Raw genomic sequence first — 16,825 nt, 5'->3', positions numbered from 1 at the left:
GCAAACATTTGAGAAAAACAAATTGTTTTCTCTTCCCTCCATTCTATAAGAAACTACAGCACTTTATTGCTTGTGTAATCAGAAGTGTTTCATCAGTCTAATTGTATGAGACTTTTCTGTTCTAACTAGCAAACTCAAAGTTCAGAAAAAAATTAAATAGGAATTCAAGCATTCAGATGAAATTCCAGTTCTGACTTCTGTCCATCCCTATCACCTAATGAACACACAAAAGGAAATACTATGTCAACAGACTTATGTATAGAGCTGCCTGTATGGAATTCCTAGAGATTTCAATGCATGTTCCAAGCAGGATCGGCCCCTTCTGCAGCAGCTCTCCAGACAGCGTTTGTAATTTCTGATAGAACTATACACAATTTGCAGTCAAATAAATATTTATAAAGAAAATATTTGTTCTTTATATCTTACTTGAGTTCTTGTGAGCTTGTGGCCAGCATACTTCGAATGCTTTTGTCAGCCAAGGGACACCCAGACAAACTGTAAGACATGGCAGGACATACAAGTATGTTAATCTTCTCATTAACTGAACACTCCCAAACAAACACAACATAAAAATTAAAAAGTAAAAGTTTGTAATGCAGAAAAGCGATGGGGCAAGTGCTGTAATATTGAATTTTGTAATATAGTTAACCCTCTGAATATATTTAGTTATCAACATTACTTCCAAAATTACATACTGTAAATGTTCTTGTTTGTTTGTTTGTTTCTCTATGAACTAGAAAAATATAACAAAAAATATTTGAGATTCCTGGGTTAACTACTTAAATGCTTAAGAATACTTTGGAAATTTTAGTAATCTATTTGAAAATAAAAGACGTTTATACAACACACAAATTAGCATGCTTTTAAGATCAACATATATTACTCAAAGGGTTAACACATAGTTCAACGTTTTACTTTGACAGCATTGTTGAGGTAAGCTGAAAACAATAAATTGAAAAGACAGAATCCACCATGAAAAAAATGAAGTCACACCTTCTATGTGAGGCGTAATTACCAGTCACATGACCACTCCCATCACACCCTGGTGTTGGACATCTGCCACCAAACAAAAACAAAAACAGCCAAAATAGTAAGTATGTTTAAAAAAAAACTTTTAAAAGTTTCATTGTTTCCAGTTTAGCTGCAATGACTGCAAGGGGTTTTAAGCATCCTAATCGAAAAGCTGCAAAATGAACAGGTTTAAATGAAAATGGCGTCTCAATACAATATAGCATCATTAAGAACAAGCAAATACACGTTAGCTTATCACTTTACTTAACTGGCAGTTTGAAACATTTATATGCTGCAAATGTTGCATGCTCATACTGCAAGGCGTATATGTATTCGTTGGTTTAAAAAAAGACAAAGAGAGAAAAGGTTAAAAGGAGAAAAATAATTTCACCTCACATTATGCTTACGTTATTAAATCCTTTTTGCTCTCTTTGCATTGAGGGTATTTGGGTTTAGGACTTGGGATTGTAACTTCACCAGGATACCTTCTTTCTTCCAGTGCCTCTTGGAAAGGATCCAAATCTTCTGGCTACAGGCAAATATATGCACATTAATTTCAGCTAGATGAGGTTACAACTTACATAAAATAATGCAAAGTGGAGTCATCAGATGGTATCTCCTTCTTACTCTATTCTGCCAGAGAAAATTAATGAATTTACCTTATATTCTTTCAGCTATTAAACTCTTGAATTATAGTTGAATATTTTGATGAAGACTTTACAATATGTGAAATAAATAGTTTATTTAAAGAAAAAAAAAAAAAGGACAAACCCCAGCTTTACAGCTGTAAAATTATTTTGCTCTAAAACAATCAGGTTTTTTCCCCTAAAGTCACTGCAAAACAGAGGAAAGGCAAAAAAAGATGACTATATGCAGCATCTTATGCATCAAAAAGCCATCTTAAATAACATTGTTTTAGGATTTAGAACATCTCAAAGATTAAAGAGGAGAAATCTTAACATTTACACACAGCATCTCAATCTGGCACAAACCTCAATGGATCTGTCTGGCAAAACAGAATGATATAATTTGCAATTAACTTTACTGATGTATTCAGAAATTCAAACCCATCTATTCCAGGAATGCAGTGGCTGAATGCAGGGATTCAGCGATTCCTGCAGATGGTGCTATAAACACCACAGTAGAAGTAGGGAGTTCTGCTTGCTCTGAAAAAAAACACTGGTTTATCTCACATTTCCTCAACAGCGGCAGATTTCCTGTCACCTTCAGTGAAATTTATAGCAAAACTGAGCATCACCAAACCTAGAACGCATTCAGTGTATCTAGTGAAAATGTCACTTTGTTATAAATTTCAGAGTTACTGAAAATAGTTTTACATTTTAATTAAAATTGGCAAAAGATGTGCTACACAAAAATTATTAGCCTAATATTGTTATAAACCTAGAAGTCTTCAAACAGATAAACTGAATTGAGTGCAGGACTTTAAGCTGCACAGTAGATAAGAGTTAAAACCTGAGGAAGAAAAGCAGTGGCATTGAACCTTGTCAGACCTCCTTAGTGTCCTGTCTAATCTTTTGAAAAGGTACATAAATTCACTAACATATTTTCTTTATTTGCTTCATCTGTTTAAAGAGTTTTGATGTTCTCTTGGTATTATGAATACAAAAGTAACACTGATTTCTAATATCCCTTCTTTAATTCTTGAAAGAAAGTATTTCATTAATACAGGCCCTTACCCACATAGAGCTATCAAGAGCATTTAACTAATCTAGAAGATTAGCTGAAATAGTTGAAAGCTTACATTATACTCTGTGCTTTTGTTTAAATTGATTTCTAAGTAATACATGCTTTCAAATACTCAGCACATCATTTATGGTTTTCAAATTCAGGAGCATATCTTGTCTTCAGAGCTGATTATCCCAGTATTGCATAGTTATGTCGACTTGCTTATACAGAGTAACATAATCTGGATACAGCAAAACATCTTTACTTTGGAAAATATTTGTTAACAAGATGTTGCTGTTAGAAAACATGATTCACATTCATGGTTCAAATGTTGTCTTATGGAACTTAGTCACAGATCAGATGTGTGCCAGCATGATACAGATAAACCAGCAGAAAGTCCCTTTCGTAGAAAACCACCAGTTTTATCACGTATTAATTTTGTTTCCTATTTCCCTCCAAATTCCAGAAAATTAATGAGTTACCAAAATTAGACTGCAACAAGAACTAATAGATGAAAAAAACATACATTAATCTCTTTGGAATCATCTTCATCTATCCTACTTGGCTTCATTTTAGTGTAGTCCACTGGCAAGTCCCAGCAGTCCCCCTCGTTCAGTTGGTAACACCGGTTATTCATCACGGCTTGCCGTTGTGGGGACATTGGCTCCAGTGGTGTCAAAATGGTACAGCAACCATCTCGCTGCCTCTGCTTGTTCATGCTCAGATCCAATGTTCCATTTTCATCGACTTCCATATCAGGATTCTGTCAAAATAAGAAAAATATTGTTAATTCGGCTTCACACTAGCAAAACTGCTACCTCTTCTTCAATCTGATTGCCTAGCAGAATGATAAAATGCTTTTCCATTTCTGTATAGATTGTAAGCATTGAGCCCCCTCCTACACATAGCATGATGCTGTTACACAACATTAATGCTGTTAAAGTAGATTTCTTCCTGAATGGCTAATCTGATATTTGGGGGAAGAGGGGAGCGTCTTCAGTACCCCTCCTGCCAACCAGCACATAGGTGCAAAATCTGGAATATAAAGGAGAACCCTCTAAAGGTATTTTCTTGCCATTGTCTTTATGTTCTTGATTTATTCTGTGACAGGTAAGTACCTATGAAGTAACATCTGCATAATTCTTGTTTCCAGTCCTGACACCTGTCTGCGTGATAAGAGTAACAAAAAACAGTTAGCACCAAATAATCTTTGTTTCTTTCTTTCTTTAACATTAGTAGCCAATGCTTGAATAGATAATGTCAGAAAATTAAACAGGGAGTTAGGATACCAAAAGAAGTCATTTTGGACACCATTTGCCAATGAGGAAATGCATTCAAATTTCACAGCTCCCTCCCTGCACATGTACATATATTAACATTTCATATATCTATCTTTATAACAATGGGCACTGATCCCTGTGACAACTAAGGTACTGTGAAAAATGGGGTGAGTATGGGCTCTGAATTTCTTTTGCAGAAACAAACAAGGATTTTCTTTTATATTAGATGAGGGAAATAAGATATCTTAAAATGAACACAAAACTAAAAAACCTAAGGACAGATAAAATAAAAATACCCACAGGGAATCCTTCATCTTTCCAAAAATGAAATGTTCCATGAGAAATCTGGTTTAAAAACTGATGTGAATGTGACCGACTCCTCATATGTCTGGTGACTTTCTCTCCTCTTGAGCAACAACAGAGCTGCACTGTGAATGCAAATCTCTCTGAATTACTGCCTTTTGTCAGAGCTTATATCTAATTGCTGCTATCCTGCTAATTTAATTTAGAAAATACTTGTTTATCTTCTCAGATTCATTCCTTCAGTTTCAATATAGAGTGACATATTAAGTAAGAGGCCCCTTCTGGTTTAGACACAGTAGATTTTTATTCCAGCTTCTCCCATCGTGTTGACATAGAGAACAACTGCATTTATTTACATGCCAGAAAGAGATATCCCTCTTGAACAGTATTAAATATATTAATATAAAAAGCAGCATTTGAAAACAGTCACCAGCCATTCTGGCTTAAATCACAATTATTACTAACACCTACTGCTGTGGGTTTAGTTTGTTATGACTGATTGAGGGGCTTTGCATGGTAAGGGGAAGCAAACCTTTGTCTATATGTAGAAGAACAGAACATGTCTGCCAGCTCAAAAGCTCTCTATAAGCACAATAAAAATGTTTCCTCTGCACTGCATCTGTCTGTTTAGCCATCTAGTGGTCTTCTATAGGTAGCACTGTACTGTTCACTGGTGCATGTTAAATACTCATTTCTGAACAGCTATCAGAGCCAAAATTTAAAAGTTTATAATGAAAAAAAAATCTAGTGGTAAATATTTAATGAATGTTAATAGTGCACAATTTTTTCTTAATACAGAAAGCTTAATGACAAAAGCTTTTATTTGTATAGCTGTTTTATAATATACTGAGGCTCTACATACAGAACACCCTGCAATACTGCTAAGCACATTTAAAGTCATCTGTACCGGAGGACTTGTTCATTTCAAATGTATTATGCAGTGACTTAAGAATTGTGATATCACAGACAGGCAAGAAATTCTAACACACAGTAGCAGAGATTTCTTTTGTACTAAATCTTACAAACTTAGGTCTCATTTATGACCTTTAAATGGAAATACAGAGTTAAATCTTGGTCTTTTCACAAAATGTATGAATCAAACTGCGTTTAGCAAAAAAAAAATCAGTAGTGCAATTAATACCACTTGAGAAATCCAAACATCTTTTATCATTATAGAGCTCACTAGTGAGAGACAAATTTAAAAAAAGAAGGAGTACATGCTATCCGTATCATCACTTTACAAAACCATCAGGATTCCCTGGGATACTTGTGAGCAATTTGTATCTTTTTTTTTCCCTTGTCATACCTGCTTTCACAGAGCCACCAGATTGCAATAATTTTGAGGAGGGGGAAAAAAAGCAAAATGTACTGAAGCTATTCTCTCTATCAGGGCCACAGAGCAAGTACAGTTAAGAGAAATCTTCATCAACAAACAGAATTACTCATTTTTACCCTTGCACAGAGATCCTGAGGCTTAGTGGAGAGGTTCTGAGGCATCTCCCTGCAGCGAGTGGAGAGATTCAGAATAGCAGTAGCAGCCATGTGCGCTGCCTCCATGTCATGAGTATAGTCAAAGCTGCTCTTGCTGCAGGTACTGCTGGCACTGCTGCCTCCACCACAACTCATATTGCTGCTGCTGCTAGGGGCATAACTGCTTGTTGTGCTGCTGGTTGGACTGGAATTCTTACAGTAGCGTTTAGCTGTGGGAAGAAATATGACAAGGATGACTCAAAAGAAGGAGCATTCTGCATAAGTGAAGAGAAAAACAAACTGCTGGAGGTGAAATTTATAATGAGGAACAGTAACCAATGCCAAAAAAAAAAGCCTGCAATAAGAATGATGGCTGTGTTTCTTGATTTCTGTGACTTTTATATGCTACATGTGTGAGTTTGTATGAAATAACCTCCTGTAAAAATCTGCATGACATGATCATGAATCATTCTGACAAACAGGCTGGATTTAGAAAACAATATAAACACAGAAACACTGCTTTAACCCACATATATAGTCAGACAGAAGGTACGATCTGCTTGGCTCATTGATTTTTATTAATGAGGGGCAATGTAGCACTATAGGACCTTTTCCTATTACCATGAGCAAACTGTTAGTTTAAGGCTCAGACTCTCCAGAGCTGCTGGAGATCAAGCCCACGATAAGGCTGACCAGCTTGGTCTCTGGGCCACAGTGCCACTCATATGTCCTCAAACACCCCATGCCTCCCAAAAGCTTTTTACCTCCTACACCACAGGCAAATCTTAATGGAACTGGTCATCACAAAGGAACATGATGGAAGAAGAAAGGTGGTGGTCATGTGTGAGTTTACCATGACTTGCACAAAGGCAGAAGCTGTGGCTGTTTAAATGGCAACAGGTACAAGTGAAACATCCTCCCATTCAAACAACCCCAGCACCTGCAACTCTTCATTAAAAACAGGGACCAAAGAGAGCCCTTCCTGCTCACACCGAGGACAGCAGTGCCCAGCCAGTCACAGAAGAGCCAAGGCACTGACCATGCTCACATCCAGCCTATCTAAATACAAGGCAGCACTGCTGCTGCTTCTAAGTAACACTCTCTGCAGCCAAAGGTATTATAGCAATAATGGAAACCAGTTCTATTAGCCCACTTATTTCTCCATCCCTCTTCCCAAATGAACTGTTTTAAAAGCGTTTATAAAAAAATGCAAGAAAGTGTGAGCTCATCTCTGAAATCTAAATGTTTATGTATTTTCATAAAAAAATAAAAAATCAAGGTCAGAGGATACATACATGCATATTACAGCGACTACTTCCCCTTAAGATGAAAATGTATACTGCAGAGATCATACCTTACAGCACAGTGCAACAATAACGAACTAGCATGCTGATTAGAGAGCTATACAAAAAGGGTCAGGCCATAGCTAGAGCTCTCCTGTGATGGGCTCCATTTAAATGCCAGACTCTTCAGTTGTATTTGTCTGAGCAGACATACATATAATAATCTGCTCCCATGAGCACAGCCCATTTGTGAACCACAGGCTGCTTTGGTAGGCAGGCAGGGTTAAAAAGAAGAATCTGAAAGAAAAATATCTCTGCTAGAGCTTATGTCATCCTCCTTTCTCTAAAAAACTGAAAAAAATCATAGCATTATTTTTACTGTAAAGGAAATAGTGTTTCACTTAAATCATAACAGATGGAGTTTTCTCAGGAAAGCCACATAATGCACAGGGTGTGATTTTTTTTTAAGTGAAGTGAATGCTAAACATTCATCACATTTCTTTGTTTTGAACACATAGTAGCACTACTCTAGAAGGATATCCACTAATAATAAATTTGTGAACTGTTTCTCAAGGGTTTCATTATTAATATAGTAATCAGTGGTGGTCATTAAAAATTTAGCATTTATCTATTGTTACTCTATTACAGTTTCCAAGACACGCAAGAATTTTCCTATACTTAAGGAAGGAAATAATTGAATAATTCAGTTTTACTGTGTTAACACAGCAAGCATCCTGTACCACTGAACTTGTCAAATTAGAAGTACCTTTCAAAATTCATATGAACAAGTAAGACTTTTGTCACTTGCAAAAAAATGTTAGTCTTGTTATAGCAGGTCACATTTAGACAGACATAAGGAACATACTACATGGGAAATTAAATATATGTATGAGAATGTGTGCTACTGAAAGGGAGGGAAAGAAGCAGCTTTATACATAAGATTAACCATCAGAAACTCATGCAGGCTCTGATATGGACTCCTCTGTGGCCTTGGTCAAACTATATTATCCTTCAAATTCATTTCCTCTATAAAATGAAAGTTGTTTCTATAACTTAGTTGTGTTGTGATTCACTTGCAAAACACTTTGAAGATGTAAAGTGCTATAAGCATGCTACACAATTATTAGATTTCAGGTTACCAATAATTTAAGAAAAACTTACTTAGAAATGGCCATGGTTATTTTAACTTTACTGTAGCCGTACATTTGAAGATGAGTCACATAACCCAGACTGTCCATTTCACATCAGATTTTCAGGAGAAGCAAAGATCATCAATTTATAGTGAACTAAATCAAGCTGTTCTCTAATGAAGGGAAAGCTGCATTGTTTCAATACCAGATAATTCTGGTTGATACACCACCCACCCCTGTGGCACCAGGTTTTGGAAGCTCTGCAGTCCACCTATGCTTTCTGTGATCTGGAGTGAAACCAAATGTGAACACCTTTCCCATCAAATAACAGACACAGGTATAACCAGCAGCATACCTTAACTGACCTTCCATCAGACATGCCTTGGGGCTGATTACAAAGAACATCTCAAAGTCTACAGGCTTCTCTTACTACTTAACAAAGGAGGAGTGGGAAAGTTCACAAACACCTAACAGACCAAAGGAAGGTATCTGGAGTGGAATTCAATCCTGTCCAAGCACCCCAGTATTGTCTAAATACTGAATGTGTTATATAAATTAATTACAGTTTCAACACTTTTTCTGACTTACATCTCACCTACCTTCAGATACCCAAACTAGTCATTATATACTTCCTATACAGGCAGAGGTAAAAAATAGGAACTTTCAGGCAATGATTCACCTAACCAGTTTTAAATGAGTACTTCAGGAGGAGATGAATTGGAGAAGTGTCCATCTTTCTCCTTGAATCTGAAAGGGGTGCTGAGCTCCAATGTAGGTCCTGATATTATAAAAGTTTAGATATGGTCAGAAGAATCCCACTCCTAAGGTCTTCTCAGTGTTTTGATAGGAGGCCCCAGGCCTATTGGTGGAATGGGAAGAGCTCCTGCCATCACTTGAGCAACTAAAAGTGTTGCTGTCACCCCTGCCTGCTGGGTCCAGCTGCTCTTAGCTTTACTGCTGTATACCATAAGCCCAACATCCAATATACTCTGAAACTGGTTTCAAAGGAAAAACAAGCCCACAAATACAAGATTTCTCAAGAATCATTGTATTGTCCTACCCAACAATACAAATATCCATTTTCAGTTTTGTTTTTAATAAAGCTTACTGGAAAAAAAATCAAGCAAATAATCCAAAGGAGCTATTTATGTTCATGCCACTCACAACCGTACACTTATTGAATATATAACCCCTTTCTCTGATGATGAAAATACAGTACTAGCTGACAATTAAAAAAGGATTGAGATGTGAAGCTACTGATTTTTCATATCCTTCAACTGTATGTCTCATATAGTCAGAACTACAGTACTGTTTACCTGCACGTTCCCCCAAAAACCTGAGGCTTACTTTCAGGTTTTTCAGGAATACTTTTCAGAACTAAATCTGCTTTTATATAAGCACGTTTTGCTGACATACATAACAGGTGTGCACTCTGAACCTCCCTAATGGCTTTAGTAGCAATAATTAATTTTTTACAAACAAATATGAAATCACCTAAAAATACTGCAAAGTTTTTTGAGGAAAAGTGGCTCTTTTAAATGAAGAATTTCTTCCTGATATCTCCTTCATATTCAGTTATTTCCAGTAACTGTCAGCAAAATGCTTGTCCCATTGAAAGTCAGTGCCAAAACCTCAATCAATTTCAGTGTCCCCAGGATTTCACTTCACCATTTTAAGAATTCAACTGATTTTCCTGCGCCAATTCAAGCCAAATATGATGGAGTGCTTAAGAAATTTCAGAGAGATGTGAATCCTAGGAGTTTTAGGAAAATCACTAATAAGGTACAAAGAAAAACTCAGATTAGGCCTTCACCTCTGGGACCACGTTGGCATGTCTGTCTGGCCAAACAGCACACACATCACTTGGAACCAGGTACAGAGTGTGCCTGCAGAGCCAGGGGTGTGGAACAAATCCATAGGGAATTAGCCTTTGTTTGGCAAACAACCTACTCCAGCTTTAATGGGTTTCAGTTGTTCTGAGAACACAAGAGCCCCATATACTTGCTATACCAGCATGAATCACCTGTATACAGTGTCCCTCAGTCCTCTCTGGCTCACATCAGAGAGCAGTGAAGCAAACTAGATTCAGTTTTATATTCAAGTAGAATTCCTATTTATATCAAAGAAAGATGAGTGTGCATGAAGAAAATAACCCATATCACCCTAAGTTTTTATTATTTAAGGCCACTGTTAAACTTGTGCTTAATCTAACATGTATTTTCAAATACTGGTAATTTGGGGGAAAAAATGGAGTTTGGCCTTAAATGAGAAAAATAAGTATCGGTTGCTTAAGCATCGGGAATTTGATCTGAATAAGCTTTTACACAGGATCCCCAGCAATACTTTGCTTCTTTCTTTTCTGCAGGAGTAGACAGGATATATACACAATATTTAATATCTCATTTACCTTATATTAACGTACACTCATTGCCTTCCTAACCACAGTTAGAGTTTGTGTTTTACCTTTAATTCTGTTCAAGCCCTTATTCTGATATAGGCAAACAAGATGAACATGTAAGAGAAAAAAAATGGGAACTTCTACTAAAAAAACAGGTTGCCTTTCACAACCCTTCTCCTTCTGCTATAGTTCAACAACACGCCTGTTGATTCTAAGAGAAAGAAAAATATGCAAAATACTACACATGTGAAGGCAAGAGGTGTAGCAATTTTCCCTTTCTCCACAACCCTATTTTCGAACCTCAAAGTCTGTGTTCAGACAACTGCATAAATTGTTCTATATAGTATGTTTCAGTTTTTCTAAACAAAAATCTGACACCTGCCTGAAATTTCTACATAAACTGTTAGCATTCAAAAAAAAAAAGATCAAGGCACAGTTTAGTTTTATATATATACATATACAAGATATATGCCTATATAAATGTATTGCTCTGAAAAATTCCTGATGTCCTCAAAAGCTACAATCCAAATCCTCAATCTTTATCCTGTAGTTAATTTTCTTCCCTAACAAAAATCCTCTTGTCTGACTGACCCCATCCACTGTCTTCTCCTGAACTGAAGCCAATTTCAGCCTACTCCTAAACATGTTACTTCTGTTAGGTTTTCCAGAGAATTCAACCAGTGTATTTATGAGCACAAAGTAAGCAGAAATGCCTCATTAAGTAAGTAAGCAGTGATTTCTGAAGTACAATGAGACCCAGGTTTTCTACTTCCATATCCCCACAGAGCAAGTATGTTATCTTTATGGGTTACCTGAACTACTGTACAGAGGCAAGAATCCTAACGTGACCCTTGAGGCCAAGTCTCCCAGACAGCAACACAAGAGCTACCTCTATTACTTAGGTTTTACTGCCATCTCAACACACCCCAGGAGCTTAATTGCTGGAGATGTTCTTTTGCCAGGGCAACAATCCTGAAGCAAGCACCGTATAAAACAACGCTTTTTTTAAAAGGCCTTTAAAATAACTTACACATTACAGCATTCCTCATAATACTGTATGAACATGAAAACATGTCTTATTTGTATGATGTTTACATATACAACAACATGATTAACTGCAAACTTGTCTCTCATGTATAAGAGTGTGCACCTCCTACCATCATATCCTTTGGGGGATATATCCCTGGATTGCACCTTGGGAGCTATGGCTCTCTTGCCATAGGCATGGTTGTCATAACTGTTATATTCAAACGTAGTCTTAGAGTATTTCTCTAGTTCCTTGGCCAAGTTGGAGCGGGGTGTGGTGGTGGGGACATTGTTTCTGTAGCCATACTGAGGGATCTCCAATTGCTTAACAAAGCACATGGGCCTAGAAATTAAAGATATGTAAAGTTTGTTAGATGCAGTTCAGTTTACTATGTTTGTGCATAATTTATAGTTCAGATTAGAAAATCTTAGTTATTCCTTGTACTCAAGAGACAGCAATATATTATTGCATTTCCTTAGTTTGGTTATTTTCAGCAGACAAACAATATATATTTTCTTGAACAAAACCTAGACAAAATTAATTCTAATACCACTAAATGTATCCTGCAGCTAAAAGTATTTTAAAATTCTGTTTTAAAATACTTCAGGGTTTCCCTTTCCCCATGTAATTTCATCACATAGCAAACATTTTCTCTTTTGGGAGGTGAAGAGGGGCAAGCAGACTGACAGAAGAAGTTTGGACAAATTCCTTTAAATGCCGAAAAGAAAAAATAGAGCTGGAAGTTCCATTTAATGAATGGAGTTTCCTCTGAATTTCTTTCAACAGAGTTGTATGCTGTTCTCCTGTGTGCTTTGCAAAGGAGCTAGTCCTGTTTTATGCCTCAGTATACAAATGCATGTTCATCTTGAGAAATACAAAGTCTTGACTTTGAGCTGCTGCCTCGCAGGTCCTGCTCACCCTCAAATGCAAGGTTCTGGCAGGAGCTGTGATTCCTGGTACACAGACACACATCTCAAGAAAGGTCCTGAGAATAAATACAGAACAAAACTAGTTCAGCTAAATATCTCCTTTTGTTTAGGATCGGGGAGGACAGTTAGGAAAAGCCCCAACTGATGTCATTCAGCTATTTCAAAAACTTCTGAAATCTCAGTGAAAGAATGATATAGTGAACTCCATTGTCATGCTGTCTTCTGCATGTGGACACAGAAGTCATCAGTTCTCAAAGCAGGTAAACGAAAGTCAGATCCTGCAAACCCTACCTACATAAGGAAGTGCAATATGACTGGGTCACAGGAAGTAACTGCTACACAGTGCTGCATATCCACCTACTGCGTTTAGCAGGAGGTGAGGATGATGAACAGCACACCTGATGTGTTTCTGCTGGAATAAAGAATCATATAATCAAGTCTTTTTTTTTTTTTTCCCTTTACCACATTTATAACCAGAGGAAACGGAAAGAATAGTCATAGGAACATAAATTCAGTTGAGACCAGGAGTATCATCATGCTGACTGACAAAATGAAATGTGATAAATCGTGAGAAATAGGTTTTGAATATTATATCATGTTTTTCTGAATGAATTCATTTTCACAGAATTTAGTCAGGATATTTATGCAAAGATCACCCAAGAAATCATATTAGTCACACTATTCCCTTTGATTTATGTATGCTCGTTCCTTTAGACACTTCTTCCTCACAAAATACAGTGGGCTTATTTATACAATGAGCTGGTATGAATAATAGCTTGATCCTGTCTCAAGATAATCTATATTTAGCTAAAAACCTGCAATTCAGATCCTGTACATTCAATGCAAATCCAAAATTTCTGTGGAAGAGAGGTCCTATGAATTTGATTTCTTTTTAAGTAAGAACTTTCAGATGCAGGTGGGATGGAAACTGGGATGAAGACAAATATTCAAGATTTACTCTTAGAACATCTCTGTCTGCCCATCAGTTGCCTGTATGCAAATATTATAAATAGCTGACAAGTTCTTCCTCTTAAATACTTCAGTGACTTAAAGGTAAAAGAGAAGCAGGAGACAAGATGAAAGCATTATTTGAGTTGCCTATAAAACCTGAAACACAAGGCAGCTCACAAGCAAAGTTAAGACTGCAGAACAACTTCCTAGGGAGTTTGCCAGCAAACCGGATGCTGCTTTTGAGCAGTTGCCTTCTTTCTATGGCAACTGACTTCAGCCGCTTCCCTTTAATGAGCAGTGGTTAAAGCCACTGCATTTTTGATCTGTCTTTTTCCATCAAGTGAGAAACTGTGTTACTCCCTCAAAGAGTGTTTTTTTGTTAACGGGATTTGAAGAACCTTTCTCTAAGAAAACTGTCTGGGATGTTGTATGCAAAGTTGTACAAACTGTTAAGATAAAGCCCATCAAAAACAATCTGAGGAAGGAAAGCAAAGTCAACAGGCATGATGAAAAATATTCTGTAGATGTGAACCATAATTCTATGTTTTCAACTCTATGAAACCACTGTTTTTTAAAAGGCCATCAAGATTAGATGAAGTTTTTAGACACTATTCAAAGAATGATGTTGATCATACAGCAGAAAACTTTCTTTTTAAGCAGCCCTATTGTTTTAAAAATGTAGAAGACAGCTAAATACTAAGAAGCCTATGAGATAAGTAGGAAATTCTAGGAACTAAAGCTGCAGCACTTCCTCCACGCTCTTTGAGGCAGCTGGGAGGGATGTACCTATCCCAGCCCACAGATACTGCAGTATCCATGGAGAAATTCTGCAACTCTTGGGGCATCACCAGCATAAGGCTGGTAGAATCATGCGGAAGTCTAGTTCCTTTACATGTATCCTTCACACTTCAGCTCCTTAGAAATAATATTTTTTTCCACCCACGTATCTCAAAAGAGGAGACAATAGCACAAAACTGGATACAGCTTTGGATAAATGCAGAATCCTATACAGATGAAGAAAAGGAGCATAATCATATCAAATTGGTTTAAGGTCCTTCCCATAAGAAAATTCAGGGCAATTTTTCTCTCTTTCTATTCCTCCGAGTAGAGAGTGGGGGAAAAGAGACAAAGAACTAAGGAATCCAAGCTATAACTGGTATTTTTCCAAGACTCCTGCCAAAAGGTGTACTACCAGTTTGGTAATGGACATAGGGCTTCTGGTTTAATTTAAACTGATATTTACTAGTAAAAGCCTGCTGAAAAAACCAAGACTTACCGGTAAATATTAGTTTATTCCCAAAAGATACCAACTTTTTTCACACTGTTCTTAGACTGTGCACTCCAGCAGTCATCTTTACACCAAACAATGCCTAAGACAAAAATGAGCTTTTCAGCTTTACATGTATTTGCCAAAATAATTACCAACCCTCCCCCATGAAAATTGAGTGGGAAATATACACTGTGAGAATTGGATCCAGAAGCCCTAATTCTAACTCATCTTTAAAGGAGATATATATGTATATACAATGTATATAAATATAAATTCTCAGATTAGGTGAATGTGTGATGAATTCTGCAGAATAATAAGTATTATAGTGATTTCTAATACCTTAAAACCCGATCTGATGCCTGGTTTGATTTTGACACATCACAGTTCTGATGCTTCTCTTGAGCTTTAGCCAGTTTCTCTGCTGCAGCAATAGGACATCCAGAGAGGCTGCAATTACAGAAAGGAAATTTAATTGTCTTGTCCTGCATAGTTTCACATTATAGCACTGATCCAATTACTCCTTCTCCTCCTTAGCCAGCATCAGGAAGAATCTGAAGGAAAAGAGTTTCCAAAAGCTTTTTGGTCATGTATATTTTCTCTAGAATAGACTTCCTTTCTTCTGCTTTCAAAGTTGCATGGTAGATCTTATATCTGCTCTTCTTCTCTAAATGTACATGGGTAGATTATTCATGGATGTCAGCCAGTGAACATACCAGTAGGAGAGGAGAATATATACTGGAATCTACTGTGCAGCTCTGCTAGCAGACTTGTGACCTTTATGCACCTACATATGTTGCCAATGAAATGGCTCCTGAAGATGACAACACCGTATAGACCAAAGCTTGCGCTGCTTCATATCTCATTTAGATCCATTAACTCCAATCTTTTTGCTAGGCATATAAATCAGTTCAAATTTTGGCCTTGCATCTCTAAATCTACATCTCAACTATCTTATACTTAATGTTTGCTCATGAATTTCAGTCACTAAAGTATACTTTCTAATAGCAGATGATATAACATGAAGAGAACTTAACTTGAAATTCAATTAAATTTGCAAATGCTGAACTATTATTGAAGTGGCACAAATAAGCCTGATTCTTCTGGAAAAGACTGAGAACAAGGAAAAATAAATATATTGATGCCAGCAGATGGTGCTCTTAGTGAAGCTGTAAAACCCTGTGACCTGACAATAGAGGGGGTCCTTTCCTTGTCATAGTCTATTGCGTGCTTATGTGACTGCAGCTCTCTGTGCTCTCTACAGGAAAAGAAATTTGAATGAAAGGCAAATCAGTGCGTTCCCAGATGTTCCCCTGTCTACAGGAAATAAGGGGGGAAAAAAAACAAAAAGAAGGAAAAAAGTGAAGTAGAGCAAAATGCCCCAAAAGCTGCAGAAAGAGGTGAGCACAGACTGCAGACCACTCCCCCCATCCCTCCCTCACTGCCCTAGTTCTGCAGAATGGTTGAGGGGGCTCTGCGCAGTTTTGGAGCCATGCCAGAGGGCAGCTCTGCTCCACTGACAAGCTCTTTTTCAGACACCTCAAATATTCTAGCAGATATTCTGTCAGAAGTGAATGCTGCATCAAGCAGCAGTAATTCCCATAAAGCCCTCTCAGAGGTTTTTGCTGCATCTACTGGCAGCATCACTGCAGAGAAGAAGCAGGTACCAGAGCTTATTGCAGACAGACTGGTACCCACAAGAGTCTTCCAGGAGACATGTAGCTAATATGTGGGGGGTCTAGTAACCCAGAGCCTGGTAACACTGAATGTCCAGTAGCTGTGTAGTCCCTTAAGCCTTCATGCTACACTGAACAGTAAAAAGGAATTCGATAACAGGAACTTTGCATAGTTCCTACTACCCTCTTACTCACAATTTTAAAATTGTAAATAAATAAATAAGATTCAATTGTTGTTCTGTGGGAAAATTATAACAAGTATGAAAATTATAGTAACATTTTCATCATTTCCTCATTTGTTTGACAGAATTTAATAGGCCATAGCATCCCTTACCTAAGAATCTATTACTAATATTAGGCAACTATAGTAAAGTCCCTTTTTTCCCTTAATCTTCTTTTGTTTGGCTAGAATAC

The 16,825-nt window shown here is 37.1% G+C and overlaps 1 protein-coding gene across 1 annotated transcript in view; it reads right to left on the bottom strand.

Moving 5' to 3' along the window:
• The window catches only part of MYT1L (myelin transcription factor 1-like), a gene marked incomplete at its 3' end in the record, with an annotated part of 101,890 nt that overhangs the window by 30,516 nt on the left and 54,549 nt on the right, over window positions 1-16,825 (bottom strand). The window contains exons 8-13 of the mRNA XM_009084375.1: window positions 15,078-15,185; window positions 11,719-11,930; window positions 5,733-5,980; window positions 3,224-3,460; window positions 1,419-1,540; window positions 427-495 (exon numbers count right to left, since the gene is read on the bottom strand). Coding sequence (XP_009082623.1) covers window positions 427-495; window positions 1,419-1,540; window positions 3,224-3,460; window positions 5,733-5,980; window positions 11,719-11,930; window positions 15,078-15,185 — 996 coding nt within the window. The remainder of the gene's footprint in view (window positions 1-426; window positions 496-1,418; window positions 1,541-3,223; window positions 3,461-5,732; window positions 5,981-11,718; window positions 11,931-15,077; window positions 15,186-16,825) is intronic.

The sequence above is a fragment of the Acanthisitta chloris genome, unplaced genomic scaffold, assembly GCF_000695815.1.
Source record: "Acanthisitta chloris isolate BGI_N310 unplaced genomic scaffold, ASM69581v1 scaffold6291, whole genome shotgun sequence".
Classification (NCBI taxonomy): domain Eukaryota; kingdom Metazoa; phylum Chordata; class Aves; order Passeriformes; family Acanthisittidae; genus Acanthisitta; species Acanthisitta chloris.
This window is presented reverse-complemented; position numbering and strand designations above follow the sequence as displayed.